The sequence below is a fragment of the Erithacus rubecula genome (assembly GCF_903797595.1).
Source record: "Erithacus rubecula genome assembly, chromosome: 4".
Taxonomy (NCBI): domain Eukaryota; kingdom Metazoa; phylum Chordata; class Aves; order Passeriformes; family Muscicapidae; genus Erithacus; species Erithacus rubecula.
Genome location: NC_136686.1, coordinates 55309027 through 55327691, shown reverse-complemented (window position 1 = coordinate 55327691; position 18665 = coordinate 55309027). Strand labels below are relative to the sequence as shown.

The following is an 18665-nucleotide window of genomic DNA, read 5'->3' as shown; positions in this document are numbered from 1 at the left end:
ACTAGCTGCAGTCCTGCAAAATACCTCACACGCCTCTTAGCAGAAAAACAACTCACATACTTTGAGGAACTTTTGAACAAACCTATCCTGCATTACATTGTTCACTTGAAATCTGACTTCAGCTGTAAGAAGCAACATTGCAAAATACTATGAATTTACACAGACACAAGCCAGGGGAGATGCAAATTTCCAGGCTTTTAAGAGCATCCCTGAAATAAATTCTGCTCACAGAGTCAATGAGCGTGTAGGGGTTCTCTGTCTCTGTATCCACTGAGGAGTACTGGGGCAGCTCCAGGCGGATGGTGTAATTCAGCCCCTTCTCGAAGCACACGGGCCGTGGGAGAACAACATATCTGAATGAGGAACAGGAAACAGTTCTTACTTCAAACATACGGCACCATAAAGCGTTTTGGGTGCCCCTATAAAGCAATCAAGATAACAGAAAGCAGCCAAGACCTGACAGAACAAAAGCTGCGATGTGAGAGAGCCGGTTTGGAAGTCAGAACCGGAAAAGGTTATCAGCAAGGTAAAGAGTCAAACCAATGTTCACTCACAGGCTGTGCAAACACCTCCCCCTCCCTCTACTCAGTGGACAAACTGTATCAGAAAATTAGAATAAACTTAAATGCTTTGAGTCTACAGACACACTACTAAATGTGTTTTTTATAACCCACTGGAAATTAATTTTCACCTATTTTCATAGAGGTTACAGCAAACTGAAAATGTGACGTTGTTGTACTTCAGTTTTTAAATGTTTTTTCCCTCTCTTTTTGCCCATCCAGTTATACCAACCTGGATCCAGGTGACAGTGAAACCACCTGATTATCATCATCAGGAACTGTGTTGCCACACCGGCTCCCTGTGGGAATCTTGCCTGGGCGCGAGACACTGATCACAGCTTTTTCCCACTGATCAGGTAACTAGGGGAAAAAAAATGCTAATCAGTATCAAATAATAATCATAAATTCCTGGGAGAATCCAGAGCTCAGGCCAGGAAAAGCATGAGCACAGACAGAGTGGTCACTGTGCTTCAGGAAGGATGGGGCTACAGCTGCAGCATCAGTGGGGCATCTACCAGCTGCAGGTGTGGGCTGAGAGCAAGGAGCATGTGGCCAGCAGCCCCATCTGCATCACAGCATCACCAGGGGATTTAGTGACCTCCCCCTCTCACTTCTGGGTCCTATATCTGAGTATTCACTGCAGTTAGTTGCTGCCAAACTCCAAGCAAGGAGATGGAGGGATTTTTCTCTTCCCCTTCACTCAGCAAATTATCAAAGCCAACTGCTTGCCAACTCTTGGCTGCAGGCATTCAACACCCAAGATAGGCAATCTGCTTCCTGAGGCACACGATGCCCATCTGGCCAATAACAAATTTATAGTCTAATCTGTCCTGATGGGACTTGTCACTTTTTAATTTGCTCATTAAACAGGTGCTGAAACAATGCCATAGTGAAACAAACTCTAAAGCAAACAAATACTAGAAAACAGTCAACATCATTTTGGATTTTCCCATATCTCAGACATTTAACTGAGCACTTGTCCTTGTCTTTGAGCCCTGATGGCTCCTTAAAGTGCTAGGCTCATGTCAGTTGTGCACCAGGCAGGACAGCCAGGAGGCAGCAGTGCCCATACTCACAGACCCACCTGTGGCTCATAGCGGATCAGAACATCATACTCCATGGAGTAGGGGATGTTGTCAATGTGGAATTCCAGGTATGCCCCCTCAGGCACTCTCACAAAACCTATGCCTGTCCATGACGGTGTGCGGTCTGGTGTGTACTGGCGCTCTATTATGTTCACTCCCTACAAAACAGGGAACAGATATTTCAATACTGATCTGTCAAATTTGCAAGTCCCACAGAAGTACATGAAGTGTGGGGTTCTGATGATGGATGACTTCTGGATTGCAGTATCCACTGTTTGCATCACAGACAACACAAATTCTCTTTTAAATCCATACATGTGCACACTATTGCCCTTTCACTTGCCAATGTAACAAATGCAGGGGAGATAAAGCAAAACAAGACTTCACAACTCTTCATTTATTTCTCTGTTATGGTGCAGAATTAAATTAAAAAACTTGCTGTGAGTAACTAATTCACCAGCTATGACACCATACTGATTTCCACATCATACTTGTAGCAGTAGGATTTACTGCAGTGGCACATCACTGTTCCATTAACCACCCAAACCTTGAGTGCTAATTTCTCCTAACTACACCAGGCTTTGGTTTCAAACCAAAGTGTTGCTCAAAATAGCACTGGAAAAGCATCATGGCTTTAATGAGCAGGGTATCACTAAAGAACAGAGACCCTAATCATTGATAGGTATTTACTAGCCAAATCAACATAAGGTCACCCTTTTCAGTCTGAGGTGTCGGGTTTTTCATCTGTTTTTCATAAAAAGCAAAGAAGAGGAAAATAGTAACTGAAAACAGAAACAGGTGCTCAAATTTCCTGTTTCAAATGTATCTGTATCCACAAATAGTTCTCTCCATAGAACAACATCCTGTGCATTTCTAAGGAAGCTGCTTCAGTAGAAAGAGATAAAATGCAAGGAAATGTCTACATATATACGTATCACCTCAGGATGTCCTCTCATGGATTCTCATACTCTTTGAAAAGAGCCTGGCTGCAAGTTATTAGCCTTTGGCTTCACACAGAGATCAGAGCTCCCCAGAAAGAATGGCAGGCAGGACATGAGCAAGGGTGTGCAGCTGTAGGAGCACAGGGGCTTGGCACTGCCTGTCAATCCCTGCAGCTCTGTGCCACTGCATTTTGTCTTGTGTTGTGCCCCTACCTGGGAATTCAGAGTTTTATTCTATCATCAGATTTGTGAGAAAGCTTTTCAGTATGGTGTTTTTAAAAATCGTTTGTTCTGAAGGTTTCAAAAGGCAAACCAGCAGCACATCCTGTTGCTCTGTTTTGCAGGGTGGATTTCTGTGCTGGGCTCCTCCATCCCTGAGCTTTGGAAGGGACTCAGGTACCACCTCTCCAGTTGGGCAGACACAAATGCACCAGAAACCCTGTACCAGCTTATGTGCCCTCTGCTGTGGTACAACTTCTGCTCTGCTCTGCTCTGGCTTCTCTTTCTGCAGTCATATGAGAGCAAAAATTCTTTGTCTTGGCTGAAACTGCAAAATGGCTGCATTTTGCTCCAAATAAATAAATTAGGGCACCAAGTGCCCTGATTGTAGGAAGACAAGGATCTGCTGCTTTAGAGATTATTATATTATATTATATTATATTATATTATATTATATTATATTATATTATATTATATTATATTATATTATATTATATTATATTATATTATATTATATTATATTATATTATATTATATTATATTATATTATATTATATTATATTATATTATATTATATTATATTATATTACATTATTTCCATCTCCCTAACTCCTTGCTGGAGGCAAAAGTGATTTATTTAACCACCTAGCTGGTGTTAATGAATTAAAAGCAAGGCTGTGTGATGGGCAGCAGAAAGAGCCAGTGACCCTACTGTACCATGCTGGCAAATAAAACAAGATAGAGGCAACCTCACTTACAAAAACAGTTGTTTGCACAACCAATATGGTTTTAGTTGTTAACAGAAGGTACATTACTGAGGTACAGAAACTATAAAAACTGTGGCAATGTGCTTAAATGTGTGCTTTGTTCACTCCCAGTGCAGTGGCACCTAAGAGAAGAGTCAATGTCTGTGTCCCACCTCTCTTGAGATAAGAGAAGTGGATGTGGTGGGTACACGTGCGGTGAGGTACAGAGAGGGATGGTGACAAAACTAACCGTACAGTAATTATCAAAAATATAGGTATAAAAAGAAAAATTGCAATTCCTTCCCCCTAAATTACTCCATTATTTATTGATACTAGGATTGAAAAGCTACAGGTTAATGGTCTTCTGATACATTTCAGTTTTGTGTTTCCCACATTTTAATTGCAAAACACAGAGGGTATAAGAGACACTTCCAAGAGCCAACTGGTGAAACAATTTTCCCACACCTCTCCAGAGACTCCAGACCACTAAAGCTGCTACTTACAGGACCCAAGTCGGCTTCCTCTGCCTCATAGATGTAATGATCTAGTGAAATGAAGTAATAGCCAGGCTCCACCTGGTTGCACTGACGTCCAAACATGTGAGGCCGGCATTCACATTGGCCAGATTCACTGGAGCAGCTAAAATGGAAGAGCAGTGAATTTACAACAGATTTTAGCTATGCTGAGACAGTGTTGGAGCTATCTTCTGCTTTGATATTCTAAATGGCACAGGAGGAGAACCACTTCTGAACAGAGCAGACAGGAGATGCTCTTGGGCTCTGCAGCTGGGCCACCTGCACTGCTAACATGGCAGCACTGTCACAGGTACAGACCTGGCTCAACCCAGCTATCACTCTCCAAAACATCCAGGCTCAGGCTTGAAGCAAGCATGGACCAGGACCATTTCCAGTAGGCAGTTTGCAAGAAATTTCTTCTGTCTGAATGGCAAGAGGACTTTATGCTATGGATGCAGTGGCTCCCTGGGACACAAGACCTCTGGGAGCTGTACTTGCTACCAGACATGGCCAACAAGCACGTCTGCCCTGAAGCTGAGAACAGCCTTTGGCTCCAAGCTTGCAAACCACACAGACAGCATATGTTTGTATGGTCTCAGGCAGAGCAAGAGCAGGCATGGCCCTACAAGCCCCAGGATGCTGAGCTGCCCTCACTTGCTGCAAAGCATTCAGACAGGTCACCACCAGCAGCTACATAGGGGGGAAACCACCCCTGGAGGCTTTAGAGGAGGACAAACACAACCAGTGACATGGGGCAGTCAGGGCCACCACCAGAAGGTCTGTCCAGAGTGACACACAGATTTCCCCCTCTTTCATAAAGAGCCTTTTACTTTACTTGATACAGGTCTGTCCCCAAACTGCCTTGGCTCTTTTATTGTCCCCAGAGTGTCTGCCCTGCATCACAAAGAACCCTTGAGAGCGTTGTAATTTTGCACACACCCAATCACAGTTTTTCAAAGGAAGGTTTCCTTGGTCCACCAAAATACACATATTTGTTTAAATTTGAGTGGAATTTAGAAACATTTTCTAAAGGTAAATGCCTCTGGCTTCCATGAACAATCTCCAAATTCCTCAAACCTCCAGACAAAAGACAAAGAGTAATTTTTAATTTAAACTGTTTTTGAAGTTGCAGAGATTCACTTAAATGTTCACTTTGAGATGCCAGAAGTGCCTTAGCTGTCCCAGAAGAGAAGCTGGGAAGTTTCCCCTCCAGGGAGGCAATAACTCCACCACCTGGGTTACACCACAGGGATGAATTTTGGGTGAGGCACAGCATCCCACACCTTGAGCGAGAGCCAGAAAGCAGCAATTCAGCAGCTGAGGAGAGGAGCCCCGAGGAGGGCAAAGCTCTCCTTCCCAATGACGTGAGAGAGCAAAGCCAGGAGCCAGAGCTGGGCTTTGTGGCTCTCCTGCGGTTGGGGGAAAGCACAGCTGCTGCCTGCCTGTGCCAGGATGCTGCACATCCCCTCCCCACAGGGTTTTGCAATCACTGGGCTCAGAGCATGGGAAACAGGCTGGGCTGCTACCCCAAAGCCCTGGGAGCAGCTGTGCTGGGGAGCTGCTCTGAGCTGTGTGGTGTAACAGTGCAGGGAGCAAGCACGGGGGAGTAAATAATCCCTAACATCCACACTGCTGTCTGCCAAGGGCTAATAATTCACTGGGGAGCAGGCAGCAGGGACGGCCCAGGGGACATTCCCACGGCAATCCCTGATGCACACGGGTGTCCGTGGGCTGTGACAACCTATGGGAGTCACACCAAGATGAGTCCCACACTCCCCCAGTGTGGTCCCATGGGCTTCAGAGGGAAACAGTTCCTTGACACCCTTGGGAAACTTCTGTAGCTTTAGACAAAAGCATGGCATTTCAAAGGGTTTGTGGAAGGAAGGGGAGAGGAGGGGGAAAAAAAAAGCAGCAAAACATGCTGCTGTTGACAAGCCAGGGGCTGGACATACACCTAGCACACAGAGAACTGCTCTGGTCAGAGGAGCAATCTGGCCAGCCAGCACTCCACTGACAGACATCTAAGCCATGACTTTCCATGCTGATTCTGATGAATGCATATTCAAAACCTACAATTTTCTCTAAAAATGTCCATACCCCAGTGTGCACTTTCAGGTCCACATCCCACTCCATGCAGCACCACTGGGGCTACAGAGCAGTACTGTACAGCCAGCATGCTTCCCCTAGCACTGGTGGGCAGACAGATTGGCCAAAGGGCAATCTGGGAGCCAAGCAAGACCAGCCTGTCCATGTCACTGCCCCATTTCTGCTTTCATCCTGTAAGAGCAAAGCTTTGACATGGACCATACCCTGGGTTACAGCCAAGGCACAGCTTAATCCACATCTGGTTCCTACCCTGCCTGACAAAGGCAGAGCTACACTAAAAACAGTTTTGCATGTTCACTTGCACCAGTGGCACAGAGGTTACTCAGCATAGAAAAGACATGGATGACCCTATAACACTCACTGCAATCAAGATCTACCACCTTCTGAAGCTGAAAGATATCAAACATCCTCCCCTAGAGCACATTGAGCCCTGGATGCTGTGGTTGCAAAAACATGAAACTGGGTGAAGGATTTCAGGAGAGTATCTGGGCTGAGACTCACTTGTTGTTCAGAGCTCCTCCCTGGTCGCAGTCGCACGGCCGACATCCATCCATGTCATTGCTCAGGCCCCAGTGCTCAGGCTGCAGGACAAAACACCACCAGCACTGTAACCTGCTGCACACTGTTCCATCTGACCCAAAGGCACACTTTTAAACACTCAGCACAAGCTAGCCCAGACTGCCCCACAACCCATTAAATCCTCTCCCTTGGTTGTGGTTGTGTCCCCCATGGGCACCAACACCACTTCCCTACCTGCTCTCCTTCCACCCTGTTGACCATTTCAAGGGCAAGAGAGCCACACAAGGGGCAGTGGGTATTTGTGTAGGGCAGTGCCCTTGCAGGGCTGCTACTCTGCAACTTGCTTGCTGGATAGACAGACAGACAGACTTGTTTGTTTTTTCCATGCTAGATAAGAGTTTCTCAGTGTTTGTACAAACACATCCAGTTATCAGACAGTGTGTTTCTATAACATTCCAGCACACATAAACACTACATGAAAATGTATGTGTATGAAATCATCCCTGCCTAAAATAATGGCCTGTTTAGAAAGCTTTTTTTTTTATTAACACCTTTTCTCTGACCATTTCTTCTTTCACCCCAGCAAGGAGTTCAGCAGAATTGCCCTAGATCCCTCATTTTCAGAGCAACCATAGGTATCCTAACATCTCACTCCTTATGGTCCCCAGAATTAGTCTGGATGCCCCTGTCTGCCTTGACATGCATCCCAGCTCCCCAAAACACAGCACACTTCACGGCTCCTGACATCCCAAGGGGCCCTCTACAGCCTGAATGCCAGGCAGTCAGAGACAGTGGCCAGCACCTTGGTCCATGCTTCCCACACTCCAGCCCCCTCACACCAGTGCCCCCTAATTTATTTTACAGTGAACTACTTGCCAGACATTGACTGCACTGCTTTCCTGTCACCAGACGCTTACAATAGCAGTTTCCTGTCTCCGAATCACACGGATTCCCCCCGGGGTGGGTACCCAGAGGATTACATGCACAAGCTAGATTGGGAAATACAGATAGGGAAGATCAAAAGCAGGACTGGAATCGTATTTTAGACAGTGTTCAACTTAAATATATACATTAAAGTTTCCCCTGAATTCTCCATTACAGAAATTAATTTCATTCTTTGCCCACTACCCATCCCAGTTAAAACTTCCCTCGCCTAGAGACTTGTAATTGAAAAGAAATAAGGAGGATTATGCTATTTCCACTGAATACACTAGAAGGATGTAATGGCAAACTGCATTTTAAGGGCTGGTGGGCTCCAAGATACATCAAATCTACAGTAATGTTTTTTTCTTTAGCCAAAACATGAAAAAAAGGAAAAAAAAAATCCATCCGACAAAACATCTCCTGGCACAAACAGCTCTTCAAAGAGCTTTTGATCACACATAAAAGAACATATGTTGTTACTCACACTGACAGCCTGCTGGGTCATCAGCACTCAGGCCATAGAAACCTTCTTTGCAGAGGTCACAACGCTCCCCCTCGACAAACAATTTACAACGGCACTGTCCGGCTATGAGGCCAGTGGAGAAATCCGTGTAGCGGTCGCAGATCCCACCGTTTTGGGAGCCAGCCGGGTCACAGTTGCATGCTAAGAGGGAAGCATGGCACGTGTTTTATTAACTGCTACAAAATTAAAGGCCAAGTCTCACAATGAATTACTGAAACTCAGTTGCTGCATAGAAAGCCTGTCCCTCCTGCAAGTATTATACATGATATGGGTTGGACACACAAGCGCCAGGTTTATTCCCAGATTGTCAAAGAGGAAACAAAACCCACCAGGCTCACCCAAGACTCCAAGACAAGCACCCTTGCTCAGGGATCCCGGGTGGGGAGTGGGGCTGCACTTACGCTCGCAGATGTCGGGGTCCCGCAGGTCTCTCTCCGGGTGCTGGAAGTAGAAGGGCTTGCACTGCTCGCAGGTGCGGCCCATGGTGTTGTGCTGGCACTCATCGCACACGCCCCCGCTGCTGTTCCCCGTCGCCAGGTACACGGCCATGTCGAAGTGGCACTGGCTGGAGTGGCCATTGCAGTTGCACTCTGTGACAAGGACAGAGAGCAGAGTAAGAGCCGTGGGGGAAGTGCAACTTTGCAGAAAAGGCACGCCAAAGAGCAGGAAGGATTTTACGCACAAGCCCAAGTAACAGTTCATGACACCCAATTCTGCATTTTACTCCGACTCACTTTTGCATGCGTTACTATTGCGACCTTCAGCGGGGCGCCAGGGTAAGTCATGGTAGAAATCCAAACACTGCTCACAGTTTAATCCCTTGGTATTATGTCTGCACATGCAGTGACCATGAACCTGCAATTGAAAAAAAAAAGAAAGGAGGAAAAAAAAAAAGAATAAAAAAGAGTTGGTTATAAACTAAAAAGGAAAAAATATCCCAGACCATTCTACAATGAATGCAAAATAAAGCTAGCATATAATGGACATACACTTTTGGAAACTTTAATCCATGTAACTGCATTTAGAAAAGGCATAAAGGGCCATAGGAATGTCCTTCACCTGTCTAGGTGTCCTCATACAATTTGTCCTTCTTTCCTTACTGGAACTAGTGCCTAGGTAAATGCTTTCAGAAATAAACAAGGAAAACACAGTTCCACATCAATGATCACAGAAGCCTCTTGGAACGAAAAGTTAGCTATTTATTAGCTGTTAATTAATTAGTTATTAACATGCATCTATTTATATCAGCAGGTCACTAGCCCAGTGCCCTCTTTCCCACCCTGCCTTGGTTCTCAAAGCAAAGACAGCAGCCAGTTTGATGGCATTTATCCATCAACCCCAAGCTTTATCTTTGCCTTGTGTACTGAGCAAGCACCAAGCAGACCAAGAGTGGTTGTGTGACAGCTGCTGCCACAGACCACTGGCACTGCAGCACTGTAGCCATAATGTAAAAGGCAAAGCTTGGGTGGAGACACTAGCCCAAACGCAGAGCAATGGAGCATACCCAGCTCAATGGCATCCTGCAGCCCTGGATAACCCACACAACTGTCCCACATGCTTCCACATCTCCAACCAGTTAATAACTCACCCATTAACAGGGTGCTATTACAGCTTGTCATGCAAAAGTCATGGGGAAAACCAGACCCCAGCAGGGATGTGACACTTGTGCAGCAGCATACCATGGAGGCAATCAGGGTTTTCCTTCAGGGCCTGTGTTTATTAGGGCTACAACCTCCACTTCTCAGCTGGTAACAACACAGATTATGTTTGATTCACAGGTGTTTCAGCCTTTGATGCCTCTATTCCACTTCAGTTTTAAGCTAACCAAGTCAATTCATACACTGGTCTCTGACCTAATAAGGTTACACTCCCTTTCTTCATTCTTACCTTTCAATTTCATCAGCTCCTTAACACAATTAGAAAAGGAATGTTAAACCAATTATCATCTAATCTGAGATCTGTGTTTGATTCATACAAATAATGACAGACGTGTTTGTCAAGGAGGAACAATTCTAACAGTTCTGCTGTTTGAAAATCAAGCGTGCGGAGGTGAGGCACAGTGTCATCTTTACACTTGTGTTCAAATCACTTAAGAGAGGCACAGACAAGAAGAGGTTTATGCAGAACAGTGTGACTATTTACCATTCCTTCCACCTCCTCTTCCAGGCCCTCCACGGGCGCACACTCGCTGGCGTGCCCGTAGCAGAAGCAGTTCCCGCGAACCACCATGTCGTAGATGGCATAGTAGTACTTCTCTCGGATCTCCATCCTGGAGTCCAACAGGTTATCTCCCAGAGTGTGCAGCTTGACGAATTTCACTCTCAGATTTGTGATCTTTAGTAGATCTGCAGAGGTCAGGCACAAAAAAAAACCCTAATCAGCAAGCTCGTTTTGGAATTATTTAGCAGATATAATATTGAATGGGAGGAAGCCAGGAGTGACTTCCTAAGCGTGCTTCCTATGAGCAGATTAGATCAGATTTAATTTCAGCACCTACACATCACTTCATACTCCCCAAATTAAAAACAAACACAAAAGAAGAAATTACATTATTTTACTGCAGGTTGATAACTGTATAAGTAAATTTAAGCATAATTTAAAATAATGGTCTATTTTATTATAGACATGCACAGGCACATACACAAGCATTAAAGGTGAGGAGAAAAGCACCACCTAAAAGACACTGGTTCTTTGGGTTTTTAAAATATAAGATGGGTAAGGACTTGATATCAAGAAACTACTCAAGTGGACCAGGAGCAATTAGAGTTATGAAACTCTAAGACTTTGGAAAAAGTCTTAGCTGGAAACAAAGACAAATAATTCTTCTTTTGCATACACCCAACTTTCCTAGCAAATATAATTAGCTACATTTTGTGGAAAGAAGTAACACCCCATCACCGACCAAATACAAAGAAGTTCTTGAGGGATAATCCATGGGAATACAATATTGCAGTAAGTAATACCATCCACATGTCTACTTTGATATTGTGAATCCTATGTAATTTCTAATAGCCTTGAACTGGGCTTGACAAAGCACTTCAAGCCCATGAAAGCAGTTTCTCCTTTAAAATGTTGAGCAAAGAAAAAAACCAACATTAAACTCATAGCAACCAGCAGACACTCCTCTACTTCACATATTTCCTTTTGCTCCAGGTAGCTTTACACTGAGGGACATGACCCCAACCTGAGAATGCATATTAAATCAGAGGTTAGCTTAAGGCTGAGCACTGCAGTTCCCTCAGGCCAAATGCCCCACAAGGTTTCTCTTAAAGCCACACGGAGCAACAGATCTCTCTAGCTCTGCATTCATGGATTACCATGACCATGCACCAACACTACAGCAAGTTGTGGTTTATGACCACATGTGTGGTCCAGCCATGCAGTGCTGCCATGGCCAACTGCTCCAAAGTCATGACTTTATTCTGAAAAATAAAACACAACCCCACTGGTTTAGCTAGAAATGCACAATTAAATACGTACCTTTGTAGCTCTGTTTATTTGCTGTCTGAATACTGCACAATTACAGGACTGCATTCCAAGGTTTCTCTTGCAACTACATGTATTTTGGGAAAAGGGGATCTTTAATGAAAATAAATCTCTGATCAATTAAGAAAAGCACCAACTTCAATGAAGTGTGAAAGAACAATCCCTTGTTCACAACACTGATCTTTATTTCCCAGCACATCACTGTCTGAGCCAGGAAAAGGAGCAATATGCAAAGGTATTCATATGACTTCAAAACTGCTATTTGAGCTAATGCTTGACTTTGTGGATTATAGGTTTTTGTAAGCAAGTAAGTACTGAAATGTTCTCAAATCAGCCTGAAAGGTAACTGCATACGTACTCTGAATCCTTGGACTGTATGGATCTTCAATTCGGAAAGCAGGATCTAGAACACGATAGATTACCTGGGGGAAAAATCAAACAATGGAAGATTCACCTTCAAAAATAAGAATCTGAATTTGTAAGGAAAAAGTCTACAAAATAAACGTATTAGAAAAAAAATGTCTCTGACCTCTCCCTCTGTTGAAGGTTCAATGTCAGAGTATCGGGAATCACAAATGATATCATCCACTTTCTTCATGGGTCCAGTTGAAATCCCAGGAAATGAGCTCTCACAGTCATATGCAAAATACCTGTAAACTTGCCAAGTCTCTCCAAAGTCAGATGATCTTTCAATCAACATTGCAGCAGGACGGAATGTCTAACAGTAAGAAAAACAAGAGATTTCATTTGGTTAATTATTTCTTGCATTTACACTGAGTGTTACTAGCGTGAGCAATCCACATGTCTGGATTTTAATCTCTCTCCTTGCACTGACTATTTCCAATATGTGGAAACATTGGAAATACTTTTCTAATGATATTCCACCTTCTTCTCAAATATGTGAAATAACATACATCAAACCACAGACTACCCATCTTCAAAAGATAGCACTCAGTGTCCAACAGCTTATACACACAAAACAAGAAGACTTGGAAGTTTTTTTTATTCCAACCCCCCCCCCAAAAAAAAAAAACCCCAAAAGTGGGGGTTAAAGTAGGGCTTTACAGATATATAAGGATTTTTTCCCACAGCTTGTGGAAGGCAGCAGAGCCTTCTTCCTTGCTGTACCTCTTTGCCTGATCTTTTACAAAGGAGCTAATGGGCCTCCTCTCCTACTGTTGGGAGCAGGAGGCCACTGCCAGTGCTTGCCATCCACCTCTGATGCCCAGAAGTTACTGCTGAGCAGGTCCCTCTGATGCTCAGAGAAACCCAGCATTTTCTCTTTGTCTGACCACATGACCTTGTGCAGCATTTCTGACATTCAGGGCCAGCTGTCCTCTGTGCTGCCTTAAGAAAACTTCTTTATGGAGATGGAGAGGTTCAGCTTCATCCACTCATGCTGCATTTGACTCCCCCAGCCTCCAGTGACCCTTCTCTAGCTGGCCTTGTCCATACTCTGGCAGGCTGCATTTGCTTCACACAAACCAGTGTCCCTCTCACCTACATGTATTCAACTCTAAAACAACAAACTAATGAAGTTTTGAAAATGTTTTTACTCCCTCCGACCTAAAAAAATCATGTTCTAATTTTTGTGCTGCCTTTCAAAAACCAGATATTTATTTAACCCTGGCTTGTACCTACCAAGAAATGACAACAATCTCTTCTTTAGTTTTATGTATTCAGAGGAGGACCTCCCAGAGTCAAGCACAAAAGCTTTTCAGTCACAGCTGGAAAGAAATTTTCTCTCTGCTTCCTGGCTGAAAATATCACCCAACTTAGAAACTAGTATCTCACCCAACAAAAAAATTTAGCAACCCAGAAGTAAGGCAGCTCAACTGTCTACCACACAAAATCCACGAAGCATCATTAAACTATCCTTCCCCTGCAGCCTTCCTCCTGACAGCAGACCAAGCCCCAGCACTGGGTACAATGGCTGCAGCATCCACATCACATCAGGGGTTTTTGGGAAACCCTCACTGCTGGCTTCAGCAGAAATGACCACCTTTCACCTCAGTCAACATCTTAAGGCACAGGGAGAAACCCTAACTGACGCCAGAGGAAAGAGGAACCAGCTGTCCTAGAAAGCTGATGCGTAAAAATGAAGAGATTAATTTGTCCACATGGGAAGAGCATTTAGGATGTACAGGACATAAGCTACCATTCCAAGACATCTGTTTGTAAAAAAACAAAGACACTTTGTGTACAGATGTTCCTTCTTCCTGAAGACCTTTCCATTTGCCAAATGAAAACCGATACCATGGCCAACTTTTTTCAGGAAGAAAACCCTTACTACTATATATGACTTAGCTAACAGTCTTCTAGAATACAACTACACACCAACACAAAATCCAGTTCAGCATGACTCCTTCTGCAGTCTCACTAGAGTTCAAACATAAGTCAGAACTCAGTCTTTCTGCATGACTTCAGCACTGGTTAATGGTTGGCAGCTCCAAAAAATGCAGGCCAAATAGTTCAGACAAAGCCCAAATCCCAAATATCAAATAGATGTGAAGGACTATGAGACCTCTCATTTCCTCATGTTTTAGAGTTTGGGGTAAGTCTGTGGCTTCCTTACCTTGAAGGTCATAATGAGATGAGTGAAATGAAACTCAGCCTCCAGGTCCAGCTGGATAGTCACATTTTCCAAACCTGTAGGGGCAGAGAAAAGAAGGTGTTCAGCAAACAAGGGCACCTGCCAGTCTCTAAATCTAAATTTTGCCAAAGCTCTTCGCTCTGTTGGCATTAGACTATTCTCTTTACCACTTGGTCTGTTGTGAAGAAGAAATAATGATAATTTAGTGTGTGTCTGAGGTACAGGGGGAGACACCAAGAACCTGCTGAAGAGTATCACACGTGGTATTCCTGCATATGATTAGCACCAAACAAGCCACACCCAGAGCATGAGCTTGCTGTGCTATTTGAGACAGAATCATGGCTGGCATCGCTGGATTTGGTGCAAGGATGGGACCACCACGAGCTGGATCCTGGCACCAAAGCTCCCAGTACAGCTGAGGATGCTGAGCCCAGACCTGTGTGGTGGCCACAGGCTGCTGTCCCACACCCCAGCCTCTCTGGGAGCAGCAGCACAAGCTTCTGCAGCCCTTGCACTCCCAGTCTCACTGATGTCTGGTGAGGGCATTTCCCACCTTTTTTCACTCTCTCTGGACTCTCCTATCCACAAGAACAGCTCCTTTATAACCTGGTTTTGAGGCACTCCTAAAGCTGCTATCACAGCCTTACTTTCAATCCAGAGGGTTAAGAAAATGGTGAGATGCAAAAGGTTTTCCAAACTGCTGTAGACTACCTGTGGTCAAGGGCTCTACACAGAAAGGAAGAAAACCAGCTAGATATACTATTTTGCCTTGTGAAAAGAGCTCTCGAAACAGCTGGATACTAATTATACTGCAGTTAGAAATAAAAAATAAAATCAAGATTTACAGAGAGGAGAAAGGGTAAGAAATGAAAATAATAAAACAATAAGGCACTTAAATTTTTGACCAGCTGTAACCTTCTGTGAGGCATGCAGCAATCGTCCCTTATGCTGTATGCCTGAAAGACGAAAACATGAATTGGACAGAAAGAATCATTTGTTTTTTATTGTTGAAGGACATTTTCATGACCTTATGAGCTAAGAAACTTGTCTATGTGAATGCTGCCAAGCCTATTGCAAAAAACATGAATTATCTGGAATGCTGGAAGAGAACTGCTGGAAGCAAGCAGCATGCTAGGCTGATCTAAATGGTTAAGAAGGATTTAGTGAAAACCTTTCTTTAACAGGCTGCAAAACTGTTATAAATATTACCTTTTTTTAATATACAATAAGGCAGCTACTGCCAATGCATTTGTCCAGCTGGCTTTAAGGCTTCAGAGTAGGACTGCTGTTTGAGAAACCCTTGCTGCCTTGCTTTGTGTATGAAGGCCTGCCAACAGCATAACCAGAAAAGTAAAACAGGCGGAGGAAGGATTAAAAGAAAAAACAAAAACCCCACCAAACTAATGTGCAATTTTTGTTTTTAACGAGCTGGCTTGTTTCTGCAGTTCATTTTATTGTTTGGCAAATGGTACAAAAATTCAGGGAGCTCAGGAGGGAGAAGACAGCTTGTAGGGTAAGAGATATCCCTGGCTTTGCTGCCCTGGGGCAGAGAAAGGAAACTGGAGTTCTGCAGGCAGGGCAGGAGCCTCCAGCTCAGCTCCCAAAGCCCCTCCTTGCCCTGCAGCCCACGGCGTGGGGAAGCCCTGGTGTGCTGCCTTGGCAGCGCTGCCCTGGGACATTCACTCCTGGAACGCTGATCCCATCCTGCTGCCCAAATAACAGGGAGATCTGCGACCAGCGCGGAAAACTCTTCTCTTTAGGAAAGGATTCTTGCGGGAGTGCTTGGACGGCTGTTCAACACTCCTGGAGGACTCGGGGGTTTTGTTACAGATTAAGGACCGCTCCAGGGCACACAAAAGCAGCCAGTTTTACTCATCGCTCCTCGCACAGCATGATCCTTCACAGGGCAGCAATCACCAGGCCAGAGATAACAGCAAACCCACAGGTACCCTTAAACAAAAGGAGGGAAAACAGCTCCCAGCCCCGGAAATTGCTCTGGACAAACCGCATACCATTTTCCGACTGCCACCAGAGCTTCAGGCGATTTGGAGCAAACGTGGTGACAACATTTTCAATGCGGTGACTGTCGGGATTGAGAGTATCGTGGAAGGGATCCTCCGAGTCACATATGAAGCATTTTTTGTCCTCCTGAAACAACACGATAATCAGCATTACTGATTTTATCCATGGGGCAATAGTTGCTTCCTGCAGATAAGAGTATTTTCCATCCATATCACATTCCACTCATTTTGCCTGCAGGAGTCATCAAAGATTTTTTTTTTTGTTGAAATGCTAAGTGTTTTTACCTTTATGAATTAATGTGAATTGCCAAATGGAAAATATGCCAGGAATTCAATAAACTTCATTTTTAGGGGAAGCATGTTTTCAATGAAAATTGCAGTTTCAGGAAATCTCTTCCAGTGCACATATTCTCTAGTGAATTCAAAAGCAATCACGTCTACAGAAAATATTGCTGAATTGCCTCTGTAAGAATGCACACATGCAAAACTGCATCTTAACAACTTGTGTGAAATAACTCTGGCTTTTGGAAACTGGCTTGGAGATGCAAGCTGCCTGCATTAGGGATACCTCCCGTGAGACTCAGTGCATATCAAGGGGCCCTTAGTCCTTTTCTCTGAATTCAGCTTTTCAAACTCCTACCCAAACCTTGCATCTTCAGCTGGCATTGCAACACCAAACTGTGTACATGAAGTCCATTTGCACACATTGCAAGGTATGCCCAAGCTAAACCAGATCAGAACAAGTCTGGCATGTGCTGCTTGGGAAAACTGGAAGCTTCTTCAGCAGGAAAAGAAAACCTCATGGCTATTACTACAAGCAGTGCTATTTTTTGCATTGTCCTTCTGCCTAAAACCACCACTTTCTGATTGCAAGGCAGGGTGCAAACTGAACCTAAAGAGAGAGTTCCTACCCTGATCAATGTGAGGGCACAGATGAGGGAGAGGAGCTCATGGGATGGCAGCAAAGAAGCTCCAGCACATCAGCAACTCGTCCCTGTCAAAAGCTACACAGGCATCATTCCATCATTCTTCCAGCACGTTTATGGAGCCAACACAATTCAGCCAAGAATGTGAGAGCTGGCAGGTCTGCACCACACAGGCTTTCCATTTCACCAGTTCTGCCTTCAGTGGCTCCTCCCAAGCTCAGGGCTTCACCTCCCACGAGTCCTGAAACACTCCTCCAGCAGAAAGAATGGCAAGAGCAGGAGTCCTAGGGAAGATGTTCCCTACTGTCTGCTCCAGACTTCTCTCCTCCTGCACTTCATGCCACAACTTCTCCTTCTCTGACCAAAGCTGAATCCTAGAAGACCTAATTCTGCCAAGCACTCAGCATGGCCATGCCTCATGTGACTAAGAGGATACTGGCACCTTCCACAATTTCTTCAATATCACACCAGAATAACCAGGAGCATCCCAAATGCTGAACCAGGACTGGGAGATCAGGAATATGGGCACATAAGAACTTCTGAAGTGATGCTTTTTACAATGGCACTTCAACATTTTTTGAGACAAGAAAATTTAACAAAGCACCTTTGTTATTTTGTTCTACCAGAGATGTTTACGTTGTTAAAGTCAATCCCAGCACACATTGAAAATATTCAGTGAAGCTAAATTATATGTCAAAGTATTAACTGTATTAGACAACTTACACGGTAAAACTTAAGGTGGGGAATGGATGAGGGGAGACTTGGTAACTTCAAGGTACAAACGGTCCAAGTGCTATAGCCCCTCCTGCTTCCCGTGCTTTTCCTTCCAAGTGCCAGGATCCGGCCCTATTGTCTCCACAGTAATTCGTCCGGAGATTATCCCTTTACTTTCAGTTCAACAGAGTTACAAGTAAAACTGATAGTTTATTCTTCTCCACCATCCTTTCTGTCTCAGAGATCTTAAGTTTGGTGAGCTGCTTCTGGCTTTAAAAAGCAACAGCTCCCCAGATATGCTGAGACAACCTTATTTGCATCCTTTCTCTCCGAGACCATACACATAAAATTACATTACGAGGACTGTGGACAAAACACTGCCGGGCCCTACAGCCCACTCGCCTTTAGAGGAAGCTGTCTAGACGGCTCCGAGCGAGGCTGGAAATAGAGCATTAACTGAACTTACTGCGGCACATTCTTCCTTATTGGCCTCGATCAGGAAGGGGGGTCGGGAGCCGAAAGCCGCGGAGCATTCCCTGAACCCGGGTGTGGGTTCCGCACGGGGCACGATGCTGCCTCATCGGACACCGCTGCCCGCTCCCACCCGCTCGTCCCCGACGCCCCGGCCCGGGCGCTGCCCGCGGGCGCGCTCCCCAAGCAGCCCCTGTGCATCTCAAGCAGTACCCGCACCCCAAGCAGTACCCGCACCCCAAGCAGTACCCGCACCCCAAGCAGCCTCTGTGCTCCCCAAGCAGCCTCTGTGCTCCCCAAGCAGCCCCTGTGCAGT

At 44.8% G+C, this 18665-nt stretch overlaps 1 protein-coding gene across 1 annotated transcript in view; it reads right to left on the bottom strand.

The window, feature by feature from the left end:
- Positions 1-18665, bottom strand: part of LAMB1 (laminin subunit beta 1) — a 42536-nt gene that overhangs the window by 23248 nt on the left and 623 nt on the right. The window contains exons 3-16 of the mRNA XM_079304577.1: positions 16230-16365; positions 14200-14273; positions 12154-12342; positions 11983-12046; positions 10281-10483; positions 8873-8993; positions 8540-8728; positions 8100-8279; positions 7568-7680; positions 6674-6753; positions 4055-4190; positions 1645-1803; positions 793-920; positions 230-353 (exon numbers count right to left, since the gene is read on the bottom strand). Coding sequence (XP_079160703.1) covers positions 230-353; positions 793-920; positions 1645-1803; positions 4055-4190; positions 6674-6753; positions 7568-7680; positions 8100-8279; positions 8540-8728; positions 8873-8993; positions 10281-10483; positions 11983-12046; positions 12154-12342; positions 14200-14273; positions 16230-16365 — 1896 coding nt within the window. The remainder of the gene's footprint in view (positions 1-229; positions 354-792; positions 921-1644; positions 1804-4054; positions 4191-6673; positions 6754-7567; positions 7681-8099; positions 8280-8539; positions 8729-8872; positions 8994-10280; positions 10484-11982; positions 12047-12153; positions 12343-14199; positions 14274-16229; positions 16366-18665) is intronic.